The sequence below is a fragment of the Molothrus ater genome, chromosome 2, assembly GCF_012460135.2.
Source record: "Molothrus ater isolate BHLD 08-10-18 breed brown headed cowbird chromosome 2, BPBGC_Mater_1.1, whole genome shotgun sequence".
Classification (NCBI taxonomy): domain Eukaryota; kingdom Metazoa; phylum Chordata; class Aves; order Passeriformes; family Icteridae; genus Molothrus; species Molothrus ater.
The window spans coordinates 102,029,772-102,053,708 of record NC_050479.2 but is presented as its reverse complement, the minus strand read 5'-3'; the positions used below and the strand labels follow the sequence as shown (position 1 = coordinate 102,053,708).

The 23,937-nt window shown below is 42.0% G+C and overlaps 1 protein-coding gene across 1 annotated transcript in view; it reads left to right on the top strand.

Moving 5' to 3' along the window:
- Nucleotides 1-600: 600 nt before the first annotated feature.
- The window catches only part of JAM2 (junctional adhesion molecule 2), a 40,683-nt gene continuing 17,346 nt past the window's right edge, over nt 601-23,937 (top strand). The window contains exons 1-2 of the mRNA XM_036394457.2: nt 601-729; nt 22,479-22,544. Coding sequence (XP_036250350.1) covers nt 675-729; nt 22,479-22,544 — 121 coding nt within the window. The 5' untranslated portion in view covers nt 601-674. The remainder of the gene's footprint in view (nt 730-22,478; nt 22,545-23,937) is intronic.

Below are 23,937 nucleotides of genomic sequence, written 5' to 3'. Positions count from 1 at the left end.
AGAGAGGCACAAGGAGTCACTGTGACTTCTTTCGCCTTAAAACAGCGCCTCGCCTCGCCCTCATATGGCTTGTGTTTTTGTTAGCCGGAATATCCAAATGTTAGTTCCGTGATTTCACCCCGTTATCCCCACTTCCTCCTTGGGGGAAGCCGGAATATCCAAATGTTTGTTCCGTGATTTCACCCCGTTATCCCTACTTCCCTCCTGGGGAGGATTCTCCTGAGGGAAACGCACCAACAGGGACAATGCTCTTCTTCGAGCAATTAAATCTTTTCCTAACGAAAAGTTTATTCTGTTGCAACAAATGTCCTTGAGTTTATGAAATGTCCCCGCTTAAACATAAATAAATCAACGAAACGGGGAGAAGAACTTCTGGATCCAACACAGCCCAGTGCCCGGGATGCGGGGGCGGCGGAGGAGAGGGATGCTCTCGGCACCGCAGCCCGCCGCGGCTCCCCGCTCCGGCCGGGCGGGCTGGCGGCCAGGGCACATCCCCGCCTCAAGCCCCGGCTCCTGCGCTCCGGGCGGGGAGACGCCTCCTCGGACACGTTAAAAGTTTGGGGCGGCTCCGGCTCCGGAGGAGGCAGAGCACGGCCGGGCGCTGCGAGAGCTCCGCGGGCGCCGAGCCCCCGGCCCCGGGCACCGCCCCACGCCGCCGCCGCCGCCGCGGGAAGATGGCGAGCCGCAGCCTGCGCCTGCTGCTCCTGCTCTGCCTGCGGCTCCTGAGCTGTAAGTGTCCCTGTCCCGTGGGGATACCGCCGCCCCGGGGGCTGCCCGACCCGCTGGGCTGCGGGGGGACGGTCCCCGCGGAATCTCTGTTTGTCTGTATTGAGGGGGATGGCTCCCAGAGGTGCCGCTTCCCCTCCTCATCCCGGAGCGAGAGGAGCCAAGCCGCGTCTCCAAGAACGAAACGCCAGCGAGCGCGTCCCCCGCCACAGCCGGGGCGGTGCGCGCTGATTCTTTCCATGTGTCTTTTTCCATGTTTTCGCGCAGATGTAACCTGTTTAAGGCCGGCCTGGCTAAGTGCGAGTCAGCGGCCGTCTGCCGCCGTAGAAACTTTAGGATGCGGGCAGTATAGTTTGTTTTTCTGGTGGTCTTTGCAAGGTGAATGAACAAGGGGCGGGAGGGCATTTTCTGTTGCCAGCACTGGGTGCTGCATCTTTGGAACAGACTTGAGTTTCCAGTATTTTTATGCTCCTAACTCCTTAAAAACAAAAGGGTAAGGTTAGAATAAGTTGGGCAAAGATTCCCCAGCCAGAAAGCATGCATAAATAATAGGAAAAAGACATATGTGCAGCAGGTACCTGCAGAGAATCACTGAATTAACACTACTGTTAGTAGAGCCAGCTGTGATAAGGCTGTGACTTTCAGATCATGTCTTACTGTGCTTCTGTTCTATGCTTTTTGTGTCTCACTGATGTTTGGGGAAAGGGCAGTACATGAAAATAGTGTTTTGAAAAGACTATGTAGCACTGTCTTCCAATGAAATGACCACCTAGGACCAGCCCAGGGTGGGTTCTCAATCCATTGTAGATGTGGAACATTCATGGTACTGATGCTGGGTATATTTTAAGGTTTACCTGTCATTCCTCCTAACAGAACATTACTTACCAGAAAGCTCTGTGTATGTAAACTCCCTTTTTTTCCCCCTGAGTCCTGCAGTCGAGATACTTGAAGTTATGCATGTCTGATAGGTCTTAGGCTTGAAATTTGTTTTTTTCCTCTTTTTTTCTCCTACAAGACCTTATGGAAATGTTGGGCTGTTAAATGAACAGCTAGTGCAGAAATTCTCTTTCACATAGTAACTAATAATAATAATAAACATGGCTTTCTTTTTCTTTTTTAAACTTCATTTCTTCTTAATTGCATGATATATCTGAGCAGGTGAAGCTGCTGTGATTTTTTTTTGGTGACAGGTTTCAGTGTGTTCAGGCTGCTCAGCCTCCTGGTTAGTTGTCTGTTGGCAGTGCTGGCTTTGACTGCTAAGGAAATGATAGAGCACGCAATACAGTGCATCAAAGTCTGGTGCCTGCATTGTTATCAGACTTGGAGGTTTCTTCTTGGTGGGCTTTTTTTTTCCCTTCCTGTCCCAATTCCAAAGAAACACTAGGTGGAAAGCAAGTTTACAAGCAAGGTGCTGATAAGGAGTCTTTTTGCGAAGAAAGTGATCGTAGGTGCATGGGTGTGCAAATGCCTATCGTTTGTGGGAGCCAGAGGAAACCCAGGAAGAAATCGAGGCAACCAGAAGTCTGCTGCTGCTCCTGTGGCTGGAGTGTGTTTACATGAGCAATAAGGCTGAGTAATTCAGGTGTCCAAGTCAGGCATATGGGCTGAGCAGTCTCCTGTGTGGGACCCATGTGCTCTGGAGATGGTGGGGAATGGGCAGAAACCAGTGAGGGAAAGGAAGGAGTGGTCAATACCTCACAAGCAGCATAGGGGTTGGCCTCTTCTCCCAGGCAACCAGCAACATGGCAAGAGGACACAGCCTCAGGCTGAGTCAGAGGAGGACATCAGGAAGAACATGGAGAAGGTTGTTAAGCATTGGAATGGGCTCTCAGGGAGGTGGTAGGGTCACCATCCCTGCAAGTGTTCAAGAAACAACTGGACATGGCACTCAGTGCCCTGGTCTAGCTGTGAAGGTGGTGATTGGTCCAAGGTTGGACTCAATGATCTTAGAGATCTTTTCCAGCCTAAATGGTTCTGCAATTCTGTGGTTAAATTGTGGAGCAGGTATTGAGAACTTTCTTGGTAGCTGAGCTGTAGAGATCAAAAGCTGTGTAAGTTGGTCACAGGGTATCAGTATAGCCAAGGCAGATGATGTTTGAATTGCTTTTCATTGAGGGCTTGCTGAGAAATATTCATGACCTGCAGAAATTGTGGTTTCTGTGAGCTAATCTTCCCTTCCACCTTTAATTTAGGGAAAGTAAGGGAGCTGGGAGTCTTTAATCATGTTCTCTCTCAGCACAAGCTTCTGGAATTGACATCTCAAAGTTGTAAAAGGTGCCACAGCCTAAGACTTGTGAACTCTGTTGGCAAGACAGAATAGGTACAGAAATTGGTATTAACCATCGTGGCTCTGTGGGAGGAGATAGTGTGTGCTGACCAAATGGCCTTTCTGAGAAGCATCTAGATGTGATTTTTCTTAATAGTAGTGCACATTGAAATTAGACTTCAGGTGGTGACGCTGGAAGCAAATGCAGCACAATATGTGTGTGTGAAGACAATGCAGAGGCAATAAATAGTAGTCTTACCTAAATATTTCATAGAGCTCACTGGGGTAGTTTGAGCAGTAAGTAGGGTGATATTTTGTTTATTTGTTTCAGCTCAAGAAAACCCCACTCCTTATTTCTCAGAAATCTTTCACTCAGATACAGAGATTCTAGACCAAAGAAGCCTTTGGTTTCTTTCCCCCCCACCCCCCCCAAGCCTGACAAAAAAATCATAAAGCATGACTGTGTTGCTGTAGGAATTGACAGTGGAAGTGTTTAAACTATGCTTTCTTCGTTATACGTGATACACAACGGATGAACTCATAATTGAGGCTATTGTCAATCCTCAGCCTTTGGTTGAACCCTCTTTGTTTGCTGGATGAGCTTGGTAGGAACTGATTTCTAAATTAGGCCATATTCAGGTGAGATGGGATTTCTTAAATTTCTAAGACTGCGTAGTTCTCTAGTAATATCTGTTCAACATAATGCTATAAAGCAGACAGCTTGGTTTTGGAGGAGGAGTGGGGGAAGAGGCATTAACTGAATGTTCATTCTCTTGCTGGTTTAGGTGAGAAGCAGTATTTCTTTGCTAAAGGCTGCTCAAGGTTTAGAAGCATGCACAGACTCTTAGACACTACAACATAATTTGTAGGAGGATAATAAACTGCTAATATATAAACAAACAAATGAAAACTAAGTACAAAAGGCAATGTTTGTTTCTAGTCTTCAGCTTAACATTTTTCATTTATGACTGTGGTGAGACTGCACGAGATACCCATATGCTTCTAAACCTGACACAAATTGACATGGCAGGAAGGACTATTTCTGTCTTTAAAAGGGATACATGCTTCTCTCTAGCTTATTTAATAACCTTTACTAAATTTCACCCTCTTGCTTAGATCCTCACGCTCAAAAGAAGCTGTCTGTGAGTTACTGGTATCTCTCTCAGAAATCATGGCTTTTGCTGCATTTCAAAACAGCAAGTCATGATGTTTTCCTTAAACCTGGGTGTGCTGCTTAGAAGGGGCTCTGTATTCCTGAGACAGCTCAGCCACGAGTGCTGCTGTTCTGTCTCCCTCCTGTCTCTCTCCAGCAGAGAGGAGGCAGAGAGAGCTCCTCCTTGGTTGCCCCCATGGTATCATTCTTCTAGGCTGCTGGCCCCACAGACTGCTACTGAATGCCCAAAAGAGAAAATGAGGGTGGCTGTCTTCGCTCACTGTATGGAGGAGACAAGAAACATGCCTGGAAATGTTACATCAGGACAGTTGCAATTCCTTGTTTCTTTTTTTAAGGTGGATGAATGCAAGAGGAGGATTTGCTTTTGTTATTGCTTGGCCTCTGAGGTCCTGTTTTCTCAGCTTTAAAGTTGCAACAATTCTTTGTTCATGTTGTAGGATACATATTTCTGGTAATTGTGAGTATCATAGGGCATCTGGCATTAATAAGGACAGATAAAGCTACCACTGTGATTCACAGATCTAATTGAGCCTGGATGAGGTCTTCCCACTGGCTATTTAACTGAATTACAGAAAGATATTTTTGTGATTATTTCCTGTATTGCACCTGTAATTCCTGCTGCAGCCTATTTTGGTAGCTGCCAGGTTCTGCTTCAGAAACTGGCTGATGCCAGTGCAAATGATTTGGTGAGAATACAGAAGTAGCTGAATTTTGACATCATCTTTTCAGTTGATTGATTTAACAGAGCACCTGGTTTCATCTTTCATGACCTAGAGCAACCAAACTTGTCTGTGTTCACTGGCTAACTCCAAATGTTATTTGGGGTGTGTGGAGACCTGTTTTTAAAGAAGTGAACTAAAAACATTACAGCAGACACTTACCCTTCCTCCAAGGGTACCCCAGGTGCTTTAATTTCTTCTCAGGTGCTGGTGGTCACTAGGAGGAAGTCTGTAAGACAGAAGTCCTCTTGTGAAGTATGGGAGAATCTTCTTGTACATCTGATATTAAGAAATTTAAGTTTCCTCATAAATTCACAGGAGTAAATAATAGTAGTATTTCTTCACTGCAGATAGACAGTGACATGCATGTGAACCTTCTGTAGTAGCAGTAAGCAAGCTTCCCTTGTTTGAGGGGGAAGAGATTTGGGTTGGTGGTGCTATTAGAGAGCCAGGAACAGCTAGTAGTATAGTTCTGCAGTTGGCATGTAAAAGTTTCCATCTGGTATGATCTACTTAGAATCCATCAACACTCAAAATGTAATCCTTGTGCTGGAGCACTTCTGAAGACGACTGCGCCCTGCACATGGTGAACCCTTTTAGGAACCCTTTTCTTAAAGTAAGGCTTAGTGTCATATACTTTCCCTTAGAAATGCTAGAGGTGACTCCAGTACAAATGCTTATGTAAAGGAAGGTTACTTAGAAAATAAATATATTGGCTATTAAAGCAATTGAAGCAAAGGCAGACATATGTATTTGTCCTTGCACACTGTTTGACAGGGCCATATGGAATGGCTAAATTCCTTTGAAGTTATATAAGGATATCAGGAAAAACAAAATTTGCATAAAATAGTGTCCTTGGGGATGTGTACAATGAGCTGTCTTACTGCTGTTTTTTTCTTGTTTTGCTGTTTTGGTTTTTTTCTCCACCATGTTAACTTTGTGGCAGTTTTGTATATATGTGGGAAAAGAGATGGTTTACAAGTTCTTGCTGTCTAGTTCAGGGGCTAGTTTAGTTCTAGTTCAGTACCACAGGGAGAGCACTTTAATGGAAACTGAGGGAAAGGTTATGTGGAAGCTGTTTATTTTGTTTCAAGTCGTTCCTTCTGTTCTGGTTAGCTCACCCCCTCTCCCACCCCACTTTTGTTAAGCTAACTTTGTTACAGTTTTACTTTCTAGCACATCTTCTCCCATCCCCGATACTTTTGAAAGCGCCATCAGTTTCAGCAAAACATTTCTGCCTGTCACATCTTCCTCAAAGCACTGTGATTGTTCTGTAATTCAACTTCAGGAAGCTTAAAGCAAATATTATGGTGTCTTGTAATCAAGACAAATTATTTGTTTCCTTCATCTAAATGGTTGGGTTTTTTTAGAGAATGGAATATGAATTTCAAAGAATGAGACAGCAGATGAGGCTGGAGAAGCATTTGGATGACTGCCATTGCTTGTGCTCACCTGTATTTCCAAAGTCACTTTTTTTCCTGGAGGACTCCAACTGATTTTGTGACCTCTATGCTCACAATATATCATCAAGCACTCAAGTGCTTACATAAAATTTCTTTAACTGGGCAGAAAGTAAGCTTGGCAGCTGAACATCTGCTCCTGTTCATTTGTTGGTTTCTAACACAGTGGGAGGTGGAGGAGCTTTTGGAGAAAGAAGAAGGGGAAAATGGCAATTTTTGAAAAGAGAAAGTAATGTATCAGTCGTAGTTGTTGAACCACTAGTAAGTCTATCAACCTTTCTGGTTAATAAAAATTAAAGCAGGCATCCAATTTCTCCTAAAGATTATTTGCAGGGGAAACATGAAAAAAAAATCTGGTACTGAACCTTTTTGAATTATTCCTTTTTAGAAGTTCAAAACTTAGCAGTTTTCAGTAAGAGATGGGAAAATAAAACTAGAATTGAAATAGCTACAATTTGATTCTGATTGTTTAAAGAGGTACAAAGTGGTGAAATTTGAGCTGGAAAGAACAGACCCTACAAGTATGTAGTTTCAATAGATGTATTTCATTGCTCTTATGTGGATTAACATCTTAAGGATTGAAAATGCTTTTGACCCCATCCAAACCACTGGATCAGATTCAAAGGGGAACAAAACATATTATTGTCTGGATGGAAAAATGATGTATGATATGTTTTTTTGATACTAGATAATTGTAACAAAACAGGCTATATTTGTTGTTCACAAACTTCTAATATACTACTTGGAGGTAATGATGGAAAATTCCTGAGAAATTACATTTGCTCAAATTAGTACAATATATAAGCCAAAATTATTGTATCTCAGCCTGCAGAAAGTGCCCAGTATGAACTGGGAGACAATCTTGGGGGTATTATGTGGACTTGTGTATGTTTGTTAGAGTTGGACAAGCATTTGTGTTTGGTGCATTTGTAAAAATATAAGGAAAATATATGCAGTGCGAGAAACAACCTCTCACTTTAAGATTTCAAAGGTTTATTAAACCTTAACAAATACAACAAATGACTGAACAAGGAGAAAGAGCAGTGCTGGGAGCATGGAACTAAACCACCACATGCTCACCCACAAAATGGCTGCTCTACCTTTTTACTCCCGGTGTTGCATCAGGTAACCCCGGCCCCGCCCAAAGTCCGTCAGTCAACTCTTCATCACCTTCCATTGGTGGAGACTCCTTTCTTGCAATTTGATTGAAGGTCAGGTGTTGCCATGCTGTGCCCCCCAGCAACAAGCCTGCCCTCCCCCCAAATGCCCTGACTACCAAGGCCATCCTGTGACAACAATAAAATGGGAAGGGGAAGAGGAGTATGGGGAGAACACATCACAATAACATAACTATACATCAGTAAAACTTCTCTTAGCTTACACATAATATTCATCCCTTAATTGTGGGAGCTAACCATTGCATTACCCATCTATAACATGCAGAAAAACAGCATTTTAATACCTATTATGTGAGGCAGACAGCAGTTTGCCATTAGAATGCATAGGCAGTACTTGTCTCTGGAGGCCCTGTCTCAGAACTGAAGCCTTCTAGTAGCTAGCAAAAATGAGTAAAAAAAGTTGGAAGTTAGGATTTTTCCTTTTTTTTTCTTCTTTCTCTCTGGGAATTTTCTTCCATTTGTTGCCTAAGAGATTATAATGATGACACTTATGAGACAAAAGATGTGGCTGAGAGGAGGAAGAGGGGAAGGGGAAAGGGTGCAGTTGGGTATTTGCAGAAGTTAATGTACTTGTCTCCTATAGCAGTTGTCTTCGGGCTCTTGTTTTGGGGGATAAAAAATCATGTGGGGAGGCTCTGTCAACAGGGAATCAGCAATATTTGTAGAGACTGACTAAAGATTTTTTTCAGCTCTGCTTTTTCCCTGCCACTGCACACTGTTTCTTATTTCATTTATGTTCCAGTTGTATCTCTAGCTGGGTCGTCAAAACAAGAACAATCCACAAGCAGTTCCTACTCGCTTTCCAGTTGTGTTTAAATTCTTAGCCACCTTTCTAAGGGGTAAGAAGGGAGGGAAAACAGCGCTACAGAGGCTTTGCCCAGTTGCTGAAAGACAGTGGCTTTCTAGCATAAGTAGCTGTTGGGAGGACTGATTTTTGTGAGAGAAGAATGAAGTGATGGCCTCTGTAAGCAATTGCACATATTTAAAATTTATTCAAAGCTTTTGAAAGCTATGTGAACAGGGAAAGAGGAGGGGGACAGCCAGTTCTTTTGTAGGTATGGACTTTCAGGTGCAGAACGTATTTCCTGAGCTAGCTCTGACACAAGGCACACTATTTAAATAGTATATTCAGTCTAGATATATTATTAACTTAAGCACTCTCAGTTTTGGAATGGGGCTAATCAGTTTTGAAATGGGAAAAATTTTCTACTGCTTTGTGTTACTGTTAAAGTTGCAATCCTGCATGTGTATGCTGTGTTTGAATTGTTTGAATCCCCTGTGCCTTTATAGAGCCCTGCTGAAATCTTGCATGTAAAAAAAAATCTGGTAATTTTAAATTGCCAGTTTTGTTGACTGAAGGGTAGACAGTTCATTCTTAAGCTGCCTCTGCTGTGGGATGGGATACATGTGCTGGGTGGACACATAATCTCCAAGGAAGTTTTATGGCTAAATGGGACAAGAGGCTTTGTTATAAAATTAGACTGTTTAAGTAGAAGAAATGTGTAGACTTGGCTATGAAGAGTTGCATACAAAGAGTTGCATTACATATCTGTGAACTCTGAAGTGGATAATCTTTCCTGTGTAAGGGTAATTAGTTTTGTCCTGTAAAGAACCTATTCCGTTTCTGCCCTAAAATAACACCTGATGCTCATAAACAATAAAAACTTACAGGCTTATTTTTTCAAAGGTTTTTTCAGCAAAACTGTTGAACTTTGACTGAGTTGGCAATGGGTTTCTCTTTGGGTATTTCTTGGGTAGCAATGTATTATTCAACAAGCCATCTTGTTCCCTTTCTTGATTTCTTGGCCACTCTTAGAACTGCTGATGCTCTGTACCATCCCGGCTCATTGCAATAAGTTCAGCCCTGCAACAACAGTGGAAATAAATCTGTAAATGTGCCTAGATCCTGTTATAAAAACAAAACTGTTCTGTGAATTTAGAGCTGAACTCTGAAGACCTTATTTTATAATCACAGTATTTATGCTGATGCCTGAATAAGTTGTTTCCCAGTATAGTCCTTGGACTGTTCTTCAGTCAAAGTGGTATTGTTTTGCCTTAATGTAATCAGGACCAGGGCAATGATTGTCCTCCTGTCCTGGCCACCCCTCAAATCCTGTGTCCAGTTCTGGGCCCTCACTGCAAGAAAGACATGGAAGGGCTGGAGCATGTCCAGAGAAGGGCAACAGAGCTTGGGAAGGGTCTGGAGCACAAGTCTGATGAGGAGCAGCTGAGGGAGCTGGGAATTTCCAGCCTGGAGAAAAGGAGGCTAAGGGAACAACTTCTCAGTCTCCACAACTCCCTGAAAGGAAGGTGTAGCCAGGTGGTGCCATGCTCTTCTCCCAGGGAACAAGTGACAGGACAACAGGAAATGGCCTTGAGTTGTGTCAGGGAACATTCAGGTTGGACATTGGGAAGAAATTCTTCTTGGGAAGTGATCTCAAGCATTGGAATGGGGTGCCCAGGGAGGTGGTGGTGTCCCCACCCCTAGAGGTGTCCAGTGAATGGCTGGACGTGGCACTCAGTGCTCTAGTCTGAGAGACAAGATAGGGATTGGTCACAGGATGGACTTAAGGTTGGAGGTCTTCTCCAACCTTAATGATTCTGTGACTTGTAAAGGAAACTTTCAGCAATAATTGTGTCACCCAAGTTTCTAGAGCATCAATATGCCATGAGCAGTTGGTTATAAAGGGAACACAGGCAGAAGTAGGCAAAGTACATGACAAAACATTAGCTTAAAGCAGCATATATGCTTATAGGCAGGCATGGCTTAATAAAATATGTTGATCTATTGACTCTAACAGGTATTCTAGAAATGTAATGTTGATTTCTTCTAATCAACCTTCTTCTTCAAGTGTGAAAAACATCCTCTGTTTGTTCTAGCTTCTCTAGGCAAGTGTCAGCCTTAATTAGAGTGGCTTCAATTTTGTTCAAATGTCCCAGAAGATGTTTCTATAAAATTTGGTATTAAACAACTAAATTTGATGATATTATATGTGTTATCGAGGTATTGCAGAAAGCCACTTTGACCACCAGACTTTTAAGCAGGGAAGTTGTGCTGGAGATATTAGTGATGCAGGGGGCAGAATCCTTAATTACATATGGTTTACTCTAAAAAAATCATAGCTTTAAAAAATATTTTTATTGTCTTTTTACAGAATAACAGGATTGCTGACTTTTTTTTTTTTTTTTTTTTTTTTTTTGTCTCAGTTTGAGACAATTTAAAGGAGAACACTCTGGAATGAGTTGCCTCCTCTAAAAGGTTCCAACAATTCCTTTCCAGCAATAGAAAATGAATACTAATAGATGAAAATTAAAAAAACGCACAATAGTTTATTAACAAAAGAATGCCCACAAGGAAGGAAAAAGTAAATAACTGCTAGATATCAAACTGTTAGATTTCACCCCCCACACCCTGGAACAAAGACCCAAAATGCCAGAGATTATCTGCTCTCAACATGCAATCCAGAATGGTGTCAGCTTCCATCTTGGGAAGGCAGAAGCTTTCAGGGAGCAGTTCCAGCAGCAGACGGAGGCCCAGTGTCTCATCTGTCACCAGCCTTCTCCCCAGGACAAAGTACAGCAGATCCCAGCAGGTAAAGCAGCTGGGCTGGAGCCTCTCAGTGTGTTTTCTTCCCAGCTCGGCGTGGTTCATGGAGTCTGGCTTGCATCGGAGTAGGGCAGCTCTACTTCTGCTGACACAAAGTCCCTGTCCTGAGACCAGGAGCTGCTCAGTTCACCTTAAGGCAGCCCAAAGACTGCTACTGCAGCATCTCTGAGCCAAGGAAAGGAAAAGCTTTTTGCCTGGGCCAAAAACCAAACCAGCCCAGCAAAACCTACACTGCACAGAGCCATGAAAATGCTGGGCAGGAGGTTTTAAAAATGCTCATACAAAAGCAAAACTCTTCATCCCCCTGGTCCCCCACACACCAGGTCTTGGGCTAGAGGGTTTTAAGGATACAATACCCATTTTTGGGCACAGACCTGAGGATTGTGGAATACACTATCGTAATAAATCACTCTAAGACAATTTTTGTGACAGTGCAACAGCTTAGTGTAAGTACCTGCAGACAAGATCATCAAATGCCATTTGCATGAAGGAGCTAACCACTGAATTGTGAATATTGGCTCATGTACTGAGCTTTCCCTTCTTCTGATGCAAAGCTGCAAGTGTTTAATGAGGGAAACACTTTAGAGGATGTGGCTCCTAAAACATCTTTCCTGTGGAAAGCTGTGATGATCACTGAGTTAAAATTTATGCTTGATTTAAAAATAGATAAGGCATAGAGTTTGTTTATTCCCGCTTCCTGTGTAACTTTCCAGTGTTGTTCTAATATCTACTAATCTGAACCTGTATGTTGCTTTGATTGTGTAGATTTTACTGTGATGAAGACTGTAGTGTTTTGTAGTTGGGTTTTTTAATTTTCTTTGTCCCCTTTAAGGAAAACTTGGCATCTCTTATACTGTGACCTATTGTTCCTAGCTCTACCTTCCGGAGGATTTCTTCTAATCAACCTTCTCCTTAGAGTGTGAAAAACATCTTCTGTTTGCTGTAGCTTCTCTTGGTATGTGTTAGCCTTAATGGAATTAGAGTAGCTTGTCTTGTTCAAATATGCCAGAAGATGTTTCTATAAAATTTAGTATTAAACAACTAAATTATCTATTAAAGGCCTGTAGAATTAAAGTTAAAAATATGCATTCATACTGTAAGCTACAAAGTTGATTGAAGATACTGGTCATCAAACACAGCTGTTAGTTGCTTCTGCCAGGAAGGGACTATTGAGCAACCTTGGCAATGTAAAAGAACTTGTGCATGAAAATGGGATGAGCAATTTGGCCATTGCATTTGGATTTTAGGAAGGGTTCACAATATTCTTTTAGCTGTGAGAACTGGTAATCATTTTCCCTGCTCGTATTGGCAAAGAACCTGGTCTTTAGTCTGGAGGACAAAAAGCTTACAAACCAAGTTCAGTGCTGTCTAATAGGATGCAGTCCTAAAATTCATGGTTCAAGTGACATTTACACAAGTGAAACCACCACTCCCACCCCCAGTTACTGGAAACACCTCAGAAGTCCTAAACTCACAAAGCATTGCACAAGACCCTTGCTGAGTATTTAGAGAGCAGCCTACCAGTGTTGGAAGGACCTTTCTTTTTCTTTTAATGGGCATGCTAAATAGAATGAAGTCATAGTAATGTGTCCCAAAGTCAGAAAAATTGAGTGAGATTTGAACAAGGCATATTTGAACAAGGGCATGTGTAACGTCCTTTTAAAAACTCACCTCAAGGAGTTACACACATTGCATGTAGAAGTTTATTCTAGGTAAATGTGTGCTTCAGAGAGAATGGGGCTTTAAAAATTTGAAACTATTTCAGATGTTTTATCTCCTTCATTGGTGGAACACAGTGGGATATAAGGTGGCAATGCTGACTTGGTCATTATACTTTGCTGCAAATGAGACTTTTGTCTGTAGTTAGACAAATTAGCTATCCTGCCTGCTATTTGAGATGTTTGCTGTGGACAATTCTGGTTAGTTTGCTACTCCTATACCTTTAGAAGCCAGAACTTAATACAGTGTTGTATGTACTCATCCTCTTGTTATGTGTGTTTTGTAGAAATATTGAGATTAATCAAAAAGGTGTTGAGAAGTTCCATTTGAAAGGGACTGAGGATGGCAGACAGGTTGAAACTGGATGATCTTTAAGGTTTTTTCCAACTCAAATCATTATATGATTCTATGATGCCCAAGAAATTTGGTTCCAGCTTAAATAAATTGGACTAACTACAGGATGAAACACCTCCTCACTTTACCAATGTATTTACTTAGAACAATTTTAAATTATACTGTCAAGGTGTTCCTCCTAAATATCTGGAAACATGCTCCAATAGTAAGGGAACTTGTCTGACTTCACTTGTTCTGAATGGGCAAGGACTCCGATTTCATATGGAGTATACTGGAATTGTAAGTAATACTGGTTGATACAGTTTGAAAGTAAACAAAATCTGTTTTCAGGATTTTAAGATAAATAATGGGTGTATTTATAGGTTTATAAATGAGGTGACTTCATGAAAGTGTTTATTCTTTCCAAATTGTTTGGCAATTCGAGCAAAAGTCACTTAAAGGTTGTAGGAGACTTCAGAGAACTTTATCGCAAATTGGGGGCCAGAATGCTTGTGTTCATTTGGGGAGTGGTGGGGTATTGTTTGTTTCTTCTGGTTTTCCAACTCTCTTGTGTTTCAGAGCTGATTTTGCTGTTGATGTAAATCAGTCTTGCAAACCAGGAACACACTGGTTTGCACTGGGTGCCAAGATTTATTTTGCACATTTAATGACATCATGCAGTTTCACCAGGTGTTTGCACAGGGAAGTGTTTCTGCTGGATTGTTACCCCCTAGAAATGCAAAGGGAAATCTGTTTGTTCAGCTTCAGCTTTGCACTGTTTGATATGAGGGGGGTGGGACAGCAGTGGTAAGGGGCTTATACACCAGTGGCCTATTCACACAGTCTTTTGAAAAATGGTGGCACTAGACACATGTTCTCAGCATCTTGATGCATCTTAAAATAAGCAAGAGCTGAAGCAGCTATAGGCTCTCACTGCATTTACAAGCTGTCTTTGAGCTGCCAATGAGTTGCTGTGGAAACCATTGCTGGGCAGGACCAGGAGATGGCTGGAAAATAGGCCTTTTCTGAGAGCCTGACTAGTTTAAATCCCCATCCCCCATTTGCAGAAGCTCCCTCTGAATTGCCATGGAGACAAGAGGAGTACTGGTGTTTTGAGACTTGCAAAAGTGAAAGCTATAAATATTTATTTGGCTAACAGCATATGCTTTCTGTGGTGTCTCTCTGTTGGAATAAACTCCATGCTACATTGAACCTTTGCAAGTTGCGTATTCTGTGCATTCAAACCCTTCCTCTCTTCTGTGTGAGTAGAAAAGAAGGAAGCAATATAAACATTGAAGGGAATTAAATTTTACATTTTGATTATTAATTATAAAACATTAAATTATAATTTTTCCTCAGTATTTCCCCCTCTTATGCAGTACTCATTCAGTGTCGGGGACTACTGAAAGCACTTAGGAGGCTGTTGAGTTTATCTAAAATTGTTGTACCTCTGTGTTCAGTTTTTCAGAAAGGCTGACCTAAATAATCTCTTGCTTTCTTGCCCTGTGCCACTTGACTTTTTTTCCCTTCCACTTTCTTCTCTACAAGCACTTCAAGTTTTTTGTTTCCAGAGCCAACTGTCCTTGGGGCTCTGAAATGAAATTAACCTTAAATTCTTAGGACTCCCACGGATAACATCAGATAATTGGCTCTGAAAACTTCAAAAGTCTTAACAAAAGTTACTTTTACTTTAAAGTTTTTTTCCTTTTTTTTTTTTTCTTAACTTGAAAACTAAGACACCATGACGGGTGTGCTGGCTTTCCAGATTTCACTTAACAGTCCCCACAAAGCTGAGGATTAAGGTAACTGAGTGACTGAAATTGAGTTTCTTTTGCCTACTTTCCCCCTAGTGATGTGGGATAACTTCCTCTAGCTCTTGTTCAAAGTTTGAGGTCTTAATGCTGTGTTTATGTTGTTAACTTAATCACAGGGTCGCAGAATTGTTTGGATTGAAGGGACCTTGATGGAGACTGAAATGTTATGGTTTATGGCTTAAACATCTTTATGAAGGACTTTTGCCTATTACACCAAGGCAGGGAAGGAGGAGAGGTTTTGGGTGTGTGGCATGGCCTCTGGCCAGATGCAGTGAACACCCATCCTCCACCGGGCAGACTGGCCCAGCTCTGGGGCCTCCCACCCCTGGAAGGCCACATCTGTGTCAGGGACAGCTGAGGGGGTGTCATGGCTCAACAAAGGCCCCCCACCAAAGGGGTCCCCAGACCCTGCACTGCAGGTGATCCCACATGATGCAACAGATCTGCAGTCTTGCAAGGGACAGTGTCAAACTTGGCCCCCGCCAGAAGGTACCTGTGTATTCCCACCTGCCCAAACGTATAATTATCCATTGGATTCTACACTTTTTGGTTGGGGACCCTCACCACCAAGGAGACCAGATGGAGAGAAGCAGTGAGATATTCTGGGCCCCTCAGTTTGGGAAGGACCTTGAGATGCTTGAGCACGTCCAGAGGAGGCAACGAGGCTGGTGAGGGGCTGGGAACACAAACCCTGTGAGGAGGGACTGAGGGAGCTGGGGGTGTTCAGCCTGGAGAAAAGGAGATTCAGAGGTGACCTTATCACTCTCTACAACTTCCTGAAGGGTGGCTGCAGCCAGGTGGGCTTGGTCTCTTTCTCCAGGCAGCAACTGACAGAACGAGAGGTCACAGTCTCAAGCTGCATCAAGGGAAGTATAGGTTGGCTATTAGGAAAATGTTTTTCACAGAAATAGTGATAAAGTACTGGAATGGCCTGCCTGGGGAGGTGGTGGAGTCACCATCCCTGGATGTGTTTTTAAACAAAGATTGGATGTGGCACTCAGTGCCATGGTTTAGTTGAGATGTTGGGGCATGGGTTGGACTCGATGATCTTCAAAGTCTCTTCCAGCCTAGTCATTCTGTGAATCCTGTGAGGCATGGCAAGAAGGGAGCCAAAACAGGTGTGCTTAAATGGCATGGCAATGGCAAAACTCCAGGTATCATTTGAGTGCCTTGTGGTAGGTAGTTCCATGGCTGAGAAGTTTGCATCAGCACCTAATCGTGTAGCTGAGGCTTTACCCTGAAGTGGTCACGTCTGAAGGATGCTAACACCAAACAGACGTCTGGTTTCCTATTCTCTTTCAGGGACTTCAGGAGGAGAATTGGCTTTATTCTTGAGATGCTGGACTTCCTAAATTTACAGTATCCTCAGAAACCCTTTGTTAAACTTTGCTTTAGACCACCTGTTGTTTAGAACTTGGCAAAACAAATGCAAGACTGTTTTTTCTCTTGTACTTACAACTTTGTTTTGATTCTGTTCTCATGTAATTTCTTCCAGGCACACTGTTTCTTTTGATTTGATTTGACTAATATGTTTTTCCTTAATGATCCGTCTAGCTGGTAGTTTCAGTTTACAGCTGTGAGCCTTTATCAAGTGGAAAGTGTGTTTTTTTGGAGTTCACTTCTAAACAAACATAGCTACTGATATGTAAAAGCAGCTTTTTTTTCTTTTTTTTTTTTTCTGGTCTTTAAAAAACAGCCTGAATAAAAGGTTTACTGGTACAGTAATATGTCATCTTTTCACTATTGCTCTTTATATGGTGAATTAAAATCCAAAGCTGAAGACTTGGATTCTGAATATTTGACACAGACATGTCTCAAAGGATGTCTGAGGGGAGAGATGCTCTAGCTTTAAGGACCTGTCCTATCTTTCTGCTTGATCAGAATATATAATGGTTTTAATATAGTCAGCTGTCTCTGCACTGCCTTACATTACTGTTTGAACTCTACAGCTTCTTGAAAAGGGTTGTGTATATATGTGGTTTGTGTGTGTGAGGAGGAGGGCTGTGTGTATGTTGCATTTCTTTCTCTCCCTTTCTCCCCCTCTTTCTCATATTTTCTACTTAATTGTACTGTATAATAGAATCTTCATGTATTCTATAAATCCCTTGATGTAAGGGTAAATATGGAGACTTTTTGCAGGTGCTCCCAATAAAAAGCATGCAAAGTAATTCTGTAATGACTTCCATAGTGGAAGGTAAATACCATGGTCGTGCCCCAGAAGTCATAAAATGTGTTTTCCTTTTGTGGCTTATTATTCTGTGAATATTTTGATCATGACAGTGGGCTGCATGACACCTGTATTAATGAGGAGGAGAGAAATTTCTGGGCCCATGAAACAGAGAATGTAATACAGTGGTGAATTGTATGTACTAGAGCTGTTTTGTGTCCATCAGAAGAGGCTGATGAGACAATAACTTATAAATGGTTTTATCCACACACTGGACACCTAGAAAGGCTTCCTTTTGAGGTGTTATCAAGCATTAGGTGCTGTCAGTCTCAGAATAAAATACTCCTCCGAATCATGAAGGAAGATGTTATTTCAATAGATAAATGTGATTGTTAACTATTGGCATCTAGAATATGGGGGAAGAGGGGGCAAGAAGGGTATTGTTATAGAAATATGGTTTGGGTAAAAGTCACGTGTTAATTTTTTTCCCATAAATCTAAATAGGACCTAATAGTTTAAAAAGAAAATTACTTACTGATTCCAGGCTATTCTAGACCCAGCCTGAACAAAAAAAAGGAGCTGGGCTGTGTATGGACTTGCAAGAGAAATGATTGCTTTGGGAGGAGCTGGAGAAATGGTTTCCTCCTCTGGTTTCAACAGGGTGTGAGGGGGCTTATACAGAGGATTTTTAAAATTTCTTTCTTTAAAGTTCAGTAGGAAAGTTTTCTTTCTTGGAGGGATGGAAAAATTTCTAAGTGCTATTTGTAGTGCAAATATTTTTTTGCTATTTCAGTATTCTCAGAGTACATAAATGTCATTGCTAGAATTCTTCATGTCTTATTTATTTCATATTATAAACTTCTCATTATAACTTTTGGGGTAACATAAAGTGGATAAAATTGAAACATATTGCAGACAGGATAGCTATACACAATTTGGATCTTTTGGTCATGTACACACATGAAAGTTCACTTTACACTGTGAGGTGAGGCTGTGTTCTTTTAGACACAAGAATTGTTGGACGTGCACTTGGAAGGGGATGTGAGATAGCGGGAAAGCACCACAGAGAATCCATGTTGGAGCACAGTTACTACTCCTGGCAGTAACTGTGACCTATAGAAAGCAGCCCATGCTGGAGTAGGGGAGAGCATGCAGAGGAGGGAGCAGCAGAGAAGAGCACATTCCCACAACTACTGCATTTACTGTGTTTTAAACTGGCAGTAAATTTAATTCCTTTTTCCTAAATTTAGTCTGTTTTGCCTGTGATGGTAACTGCTAACTAAACTCCCTGACTCCCTGTCTTTCTATTGACCCATGAGCTTTTTAATCTTATTTTCTCCTTGGTCATGTTGAGGAGGAGGAAGAGTGAGAGAGCAGCTGTGTGGGTGTCCAGCAGCCACCCAAGGTCAAGCCATCACAATATACAGTGAATTAACTTCTTGCTACAGTGCCAGGGCCTCAGATACCATTTCTGAGTGTTTCTCCATGGCTCAGAGGCAATGGTTATAGATACCTGTAGAACTGTAATTTGTATTTTTAAAGGATACTGAAAAAAACTCTAGAAAATTAAGGAGGAAAAAGGCCATAGGAACAGAATGAATGAAGAATTCCCTGTGTTGTGTTGGACTTAAACTGTAAGGAATGATCTTTAATTGAGAAGAAAACTGTGATAGGGTACTCTGGTGTATGGGATCAGTGCTGTTTAATGTCTTCATTATTGACATAGACAAAGGGATCGAGTGCACCCTCAGTAGATTTGCTAATCACACCAAGATGAGTGGTGCTGTTGCTGCATTTGAAGGATTTGATTGTCATCCAGAAGGCCCTGGACTAGCTCAAGAAGTGGCCCGTGGGAATGTCATGAGGTTTAAAAAGACTGAGTTCAAGGTGGGTGGGGCCAACCTCTGGGATCAGTCTAGGCTGGGGGATGAACAGAGCAGCCCTACAAGAAGGACTTGGGGGTGCTGGTGGGTGAGAGGCTGCACTGGGAGCCCAGGAACCCCCCCGTGTGCTGGGCTGCCTCTAAAGCCCCATGGGCACCAGGGAAGAGAGGGATTCTGTCCCTCTGCCTGACTCTGGTGAGACCCCACCTGAAGTGCTGCATCCAGCTCTGGGCTCCCAGCATAGAAAGCACATGGACCTGTTGGAGCCAGTCCAGAGGGCCACTAAAATGATCATGGGGATGCCTCCTGTGAAAATAGTCTGAGAAAATTTGGGTTGTTCACCCTGTGAAAGAGAAGGTTCTGGGAACACCTCATTGCAGCCTTTCAGCACTTACAGGAAACCTATAAGAAAGATGTGGACAAACTTCTTAGTAGGGCCTGTTGTGGGTTAGGACAAGGGGTAATGGCTTAAACTAAAAGAGGATTGATTCAGACTAGATGTAAGGAAGAAAGGTTTTACAGTGAGAGTGGTGAAACACTGACACACATTACCCGAAGGCAGAGTGGATGCCCCATCCCTGAAAATATTCAGGGTCAGGCTGGACAGGGTTCTGAGCAACCTACTCATGTTGAAGATGTTCCTGCTCATTTGCAGGGAGCTTGAACTAGATGACCTTTAAAGATCCCTTCCAACACAAACCATTCTGAGATTCTATGGTGATATCTTAGAAACAAATCTTTGAGCACTGAAAGGCCAAATGGACTCACTCAGGGCATTAGTGAGGCACTAACTTCAACAAAAGTAATCATCTGTTAAAAGAAAGCCATAAGAATCAAGAGATTGTTAATTGGTTTGTGTCTTCAGGTCAAGACTAGATATTCATCTGCTGGGGTGTGTGCAACTCTTCCCCCATTAAGCAGGGGAAAGAGAAATTAAAAATTTAGGGATGGACAAAGGGGGTCTTGTGTGCTTAAGAACATCTAATCTTGCTATTTTCCTGGTTTCTGTCAGTCAAAAGAAGATTATTTTTAACCAAGTCAACTTTCTAAACATTGATGGAAACAGGTTCTCAGTTCTTGTCCATATCCACTATAGCAATTGTTCAGTTGGCTGATGCAGACGGAGGAAATAGACTGCATTAGGAATGTCTGTGCTGTCTTCAAAACTAGTACTAAACCAAAAGAACTTGAGATGCTTTTGGGAAGAAAAAAAAAAAAAAAGAAAAAAAAGTAGCCCTGTGCTGTGTGCTGTGTAAAGAACTGTGTTCAGTTGTTGTTAAGCACTTGCTAACCTGACGTGGATTAATTGTAATACCTGTGCCAAACTCCTGGTAGCTGGGTGGGGGTTGGTGTAGGTCTAGTGGTTATTTCACTTGTTCTTTCTGGATTATTCAGTGTTCCCAATACATGAGTGTGAGGAATCAGTTAGATTTTGAGTTCTGTCTCAATATTGTTTGAAATTACCAGAGGTGTGTGGAGAGGGGCTGTGCAAGTGCTACTTGCAGTGTTAGCATTCAGGAACACATAATCATGGAATGATTATATGCAGGTGCTTTTATTTAAGAGCTCTGAGTGTCAGGGGTACGCAGACCCAAATCTGATTCCAATATGGTTTCAAGCTGAACATGTTTTGTATTCTATTGTTATATAACTTACATATTAATTATTAAATTTACATTGTTCTATTGTATACATTGATTTCATCCAGGCATGGCTTTCTCGTGATCTCCCTCAAACCCTCAAACATAGTTTCTCATGACTCTTCTTATTATTAAATAATTACATCTAATTATTAAGTAATCATCGCATCTAACAATCATATCATTTATCATATATTGATTACAGAGGTCCAGTTTCACATGATTTAGCAAACACAAGGCCTAACATTTCCAAGGGCCTACCCTTAACATTTTCCCAGGGCCTACTAAGCCTAACTTTCTTTCTAGCTCCCCGAATTTTCTATGATTTTAAAATCTTTCACTACCAGCAGGAGGCAGCTAGGAGAAGATGGAAAGCCCTGTCTCCCAGGAGCCTTTGCCTGGCAGCCATCTCACATCTCACATACAGTGGGCAGTCAGTAGGAGGCCACCAAGGACACTGATCTCCAGAGAGGTTCTCCAATTAGATGGTGAAAGGACATTGGGCTGCAGTGGAATGTTGGACTGGGCCAATGATCTCCTCTCAGCATTGCAGACCTTGGGAGGAGCCAGAGGGTATAAAAGTAACTGTGTCACAAGCTTCGGAGCTTTTCATCATTTAGCCCTGACTAGCTGGTTCTTTTGCCACCATTTTTGCCTTCACTGGCCCTTCCTTACCCTCACTCTCTTGCTGTCCCCCTCCCTGGCTGGACACTTGTTGACCGCTTTCTGTGTCCAGCCCTACCACTTGGTCTCCCTCATGTGCTCCAGCTGTCCTGCCTACCTGCATTCCTGCCCCATGCCTGCCCTGTTCCCACCTGAGCCACCTGCATCCAGCTCTGCGTCGCTGACCTAGCCTGTCGCCATGGTCTGCACCATGACCCTGCCCAGGGTTCTGCCCCTCCTGCTCCAGTGCCTGCTCACCTCATGTCTGGCTGCCTGTTTGTGCAGGAGCTGTGCCTTTGCTCCAGGAGCTGCAAAGGCTTCTCCCAATGGGACATGTGCCCACACCTCCTGCCAGCTGGACATTGACAGCCCACTCTGAGGTTCTGCTGCTAACACCCATTTTTTCCTCCTAGTTGCCCCCTCTCTCTTTCTCTGCCCATTCTTCTTCCTTCTTGTTCATTTTCTGTCTTTTCTATTCTTCCTTAGTAGGGCAACATCCTTTTCACTACCAATAAATGGTTCTCAGATAGAATACTTGCCTTGTTTCACACAATTCCATCCTCAGCCGTCTGTTTTAGAAGAACCTCCTGCAGTTCCCCCAACAATAAGATATCCAAGAGTGTATGGAGATTTTTTCTTTCTTTGAGTTAATAAATCTTCATTATCTTCCTTCCCATTTCAAGAAGAATTTGAGATAATTGCCAATTACTGTGCTTTTACCCTGTAGAAACTGTAAGTGGTATTCTTCAGAAAATATGCATGCCTTGTAATAAGAATGTTATGGAAAATACACTTATGGATTAATAGATGTCTCCCTAGTTATAAACAGACATTACCATAGCATAAAATGTTTACTGGTTATATAGAACTTCTTACATGTTAATATCATTATGGCATTGTAAAAAAGAATTACTTGTATTTTACAGATACCAGAACCTGGAGAAAAAAGATGAACTGTTCAAGGCCAGCCCTGGTCTAGCTCATTGTTTGTACGCTTTCTTTTAGTGAATGTCTAACTTGTACAGTGTGAGGAGGTCTCAAAAATGGCAAAGCACAAGCTGGCAAAGCACAAGCAATGTGCTTTGTGTGAAATCACGAATGTTTATTGCTGAATTGTCTTTTTTTGCAGATCCTGATGTGTCTGGAATTTCCATTGAAACAGATAACAAAAATGTAAAAGCAGAGGAGTTTAAAGGTACAGTGTGGGCATTGCTGTGATAATTTTTAATATATACACAATACATGCAAACTGTGTATACAGAAGCTGTGCAGCTACTGAGGTTTTCTTCCTCTTTCCTGAGGGGTCTTGTGCCTACTCTCTCCACTGATTCTGTGTTATCTTGGTCTTGTCCCCATTTTCACATGATACAGAGACTGGCCAAAAAATGTCATGGTTTGACACTGGCACAATGCCAGTGCCCCCATGAGGATACCTTCTCCCTGGTTTCTGCTGTGAGATGTGACCAGGAATAAGCAGAGCAGGCTCCCACTTATAAATAAATAAATAAATAAATAGAAAGAAAGAAAGAAAGAAAGAAAGAAAGAAAGAAAGAAAGAAAGAAAGAAAGAAAGAAAGAAAGAAAGAAAGAAAGAATCCCACTTATAAATAAATAAATAAATAGAAAGAAAGAAAGAAAGAAAGAAAGAAAGAAAGAAAGAAAGAAAGAAAGAAAGAAAGAAAGAAAGAAAGAAAGAAAGAAAAGAAAACAAAGAAAACAAAGAAAACAAAACCCCCCCCACTCAAGGTGGGGTTGACCTAGGTGCTTGCCAGAGATCCTCTCCAACCTCACCTGTTCTGTGGTTCTATGACTTGATGTCAGTCCTGTAACTTCTGCCTGCTTTCCTTCCATACAATATTATGGGAGCTGATGGAAAGGAGAAACATTAAATATCTTTATAAATGACAAGACAGAAAAGTGAAGGACTAGAAAGAACAGATATAAGTTAGTTAATTGTAAGTAACAATAATTTAATGGCTATTTTTACTTGTCAGTAGCTGTAATGGCTATTTACATAGTTATATATGTATATATATATGTGTCATATATAAAACAGCAAATTACTTCTAGTAATGCGGTGGAGAACTTACAGAGGCAAAGAGGAAAACCTGCTTGCTGGGTAGATGAGAAAGGGGAGTACTGTAGTGTGAGGTTTGTGGGTTATGTGGGTTTGTTTTTTGTATTTGGTTGGAGTGGAGAGAGGTGGGAATTTGGGAGCAAAAAAACTGTTCTCTGAGCTTTAAACCTTACTCAGCATTTTGAGGTAATAATCAAATATTTTAGAGGTCTCTAAAACTGTCATCTGGACTTCTGTTAAGTATTCTTCTCTTGACAGAATGCATTTAGAGCTCAAGGCAGCCAAAACCAGAGAGAAATGCTTCAGCTAATATTACAGCTTGATTAGGTTCTGTCTTTTTATATAAGCCTGCATTTTTTCTTTTGATATTTGTACATTGAATGGAATCAGTTTAGCACAGCCCAGATGCCAAGCCAAGTTCTCCATGTGTAGCAGCACTAAGAGATGGCAGGGCCAATAGACAGCTATTCCACTGAGTGCAGCTGGTCTGAAATGCATTTTCCTTTTCTCCT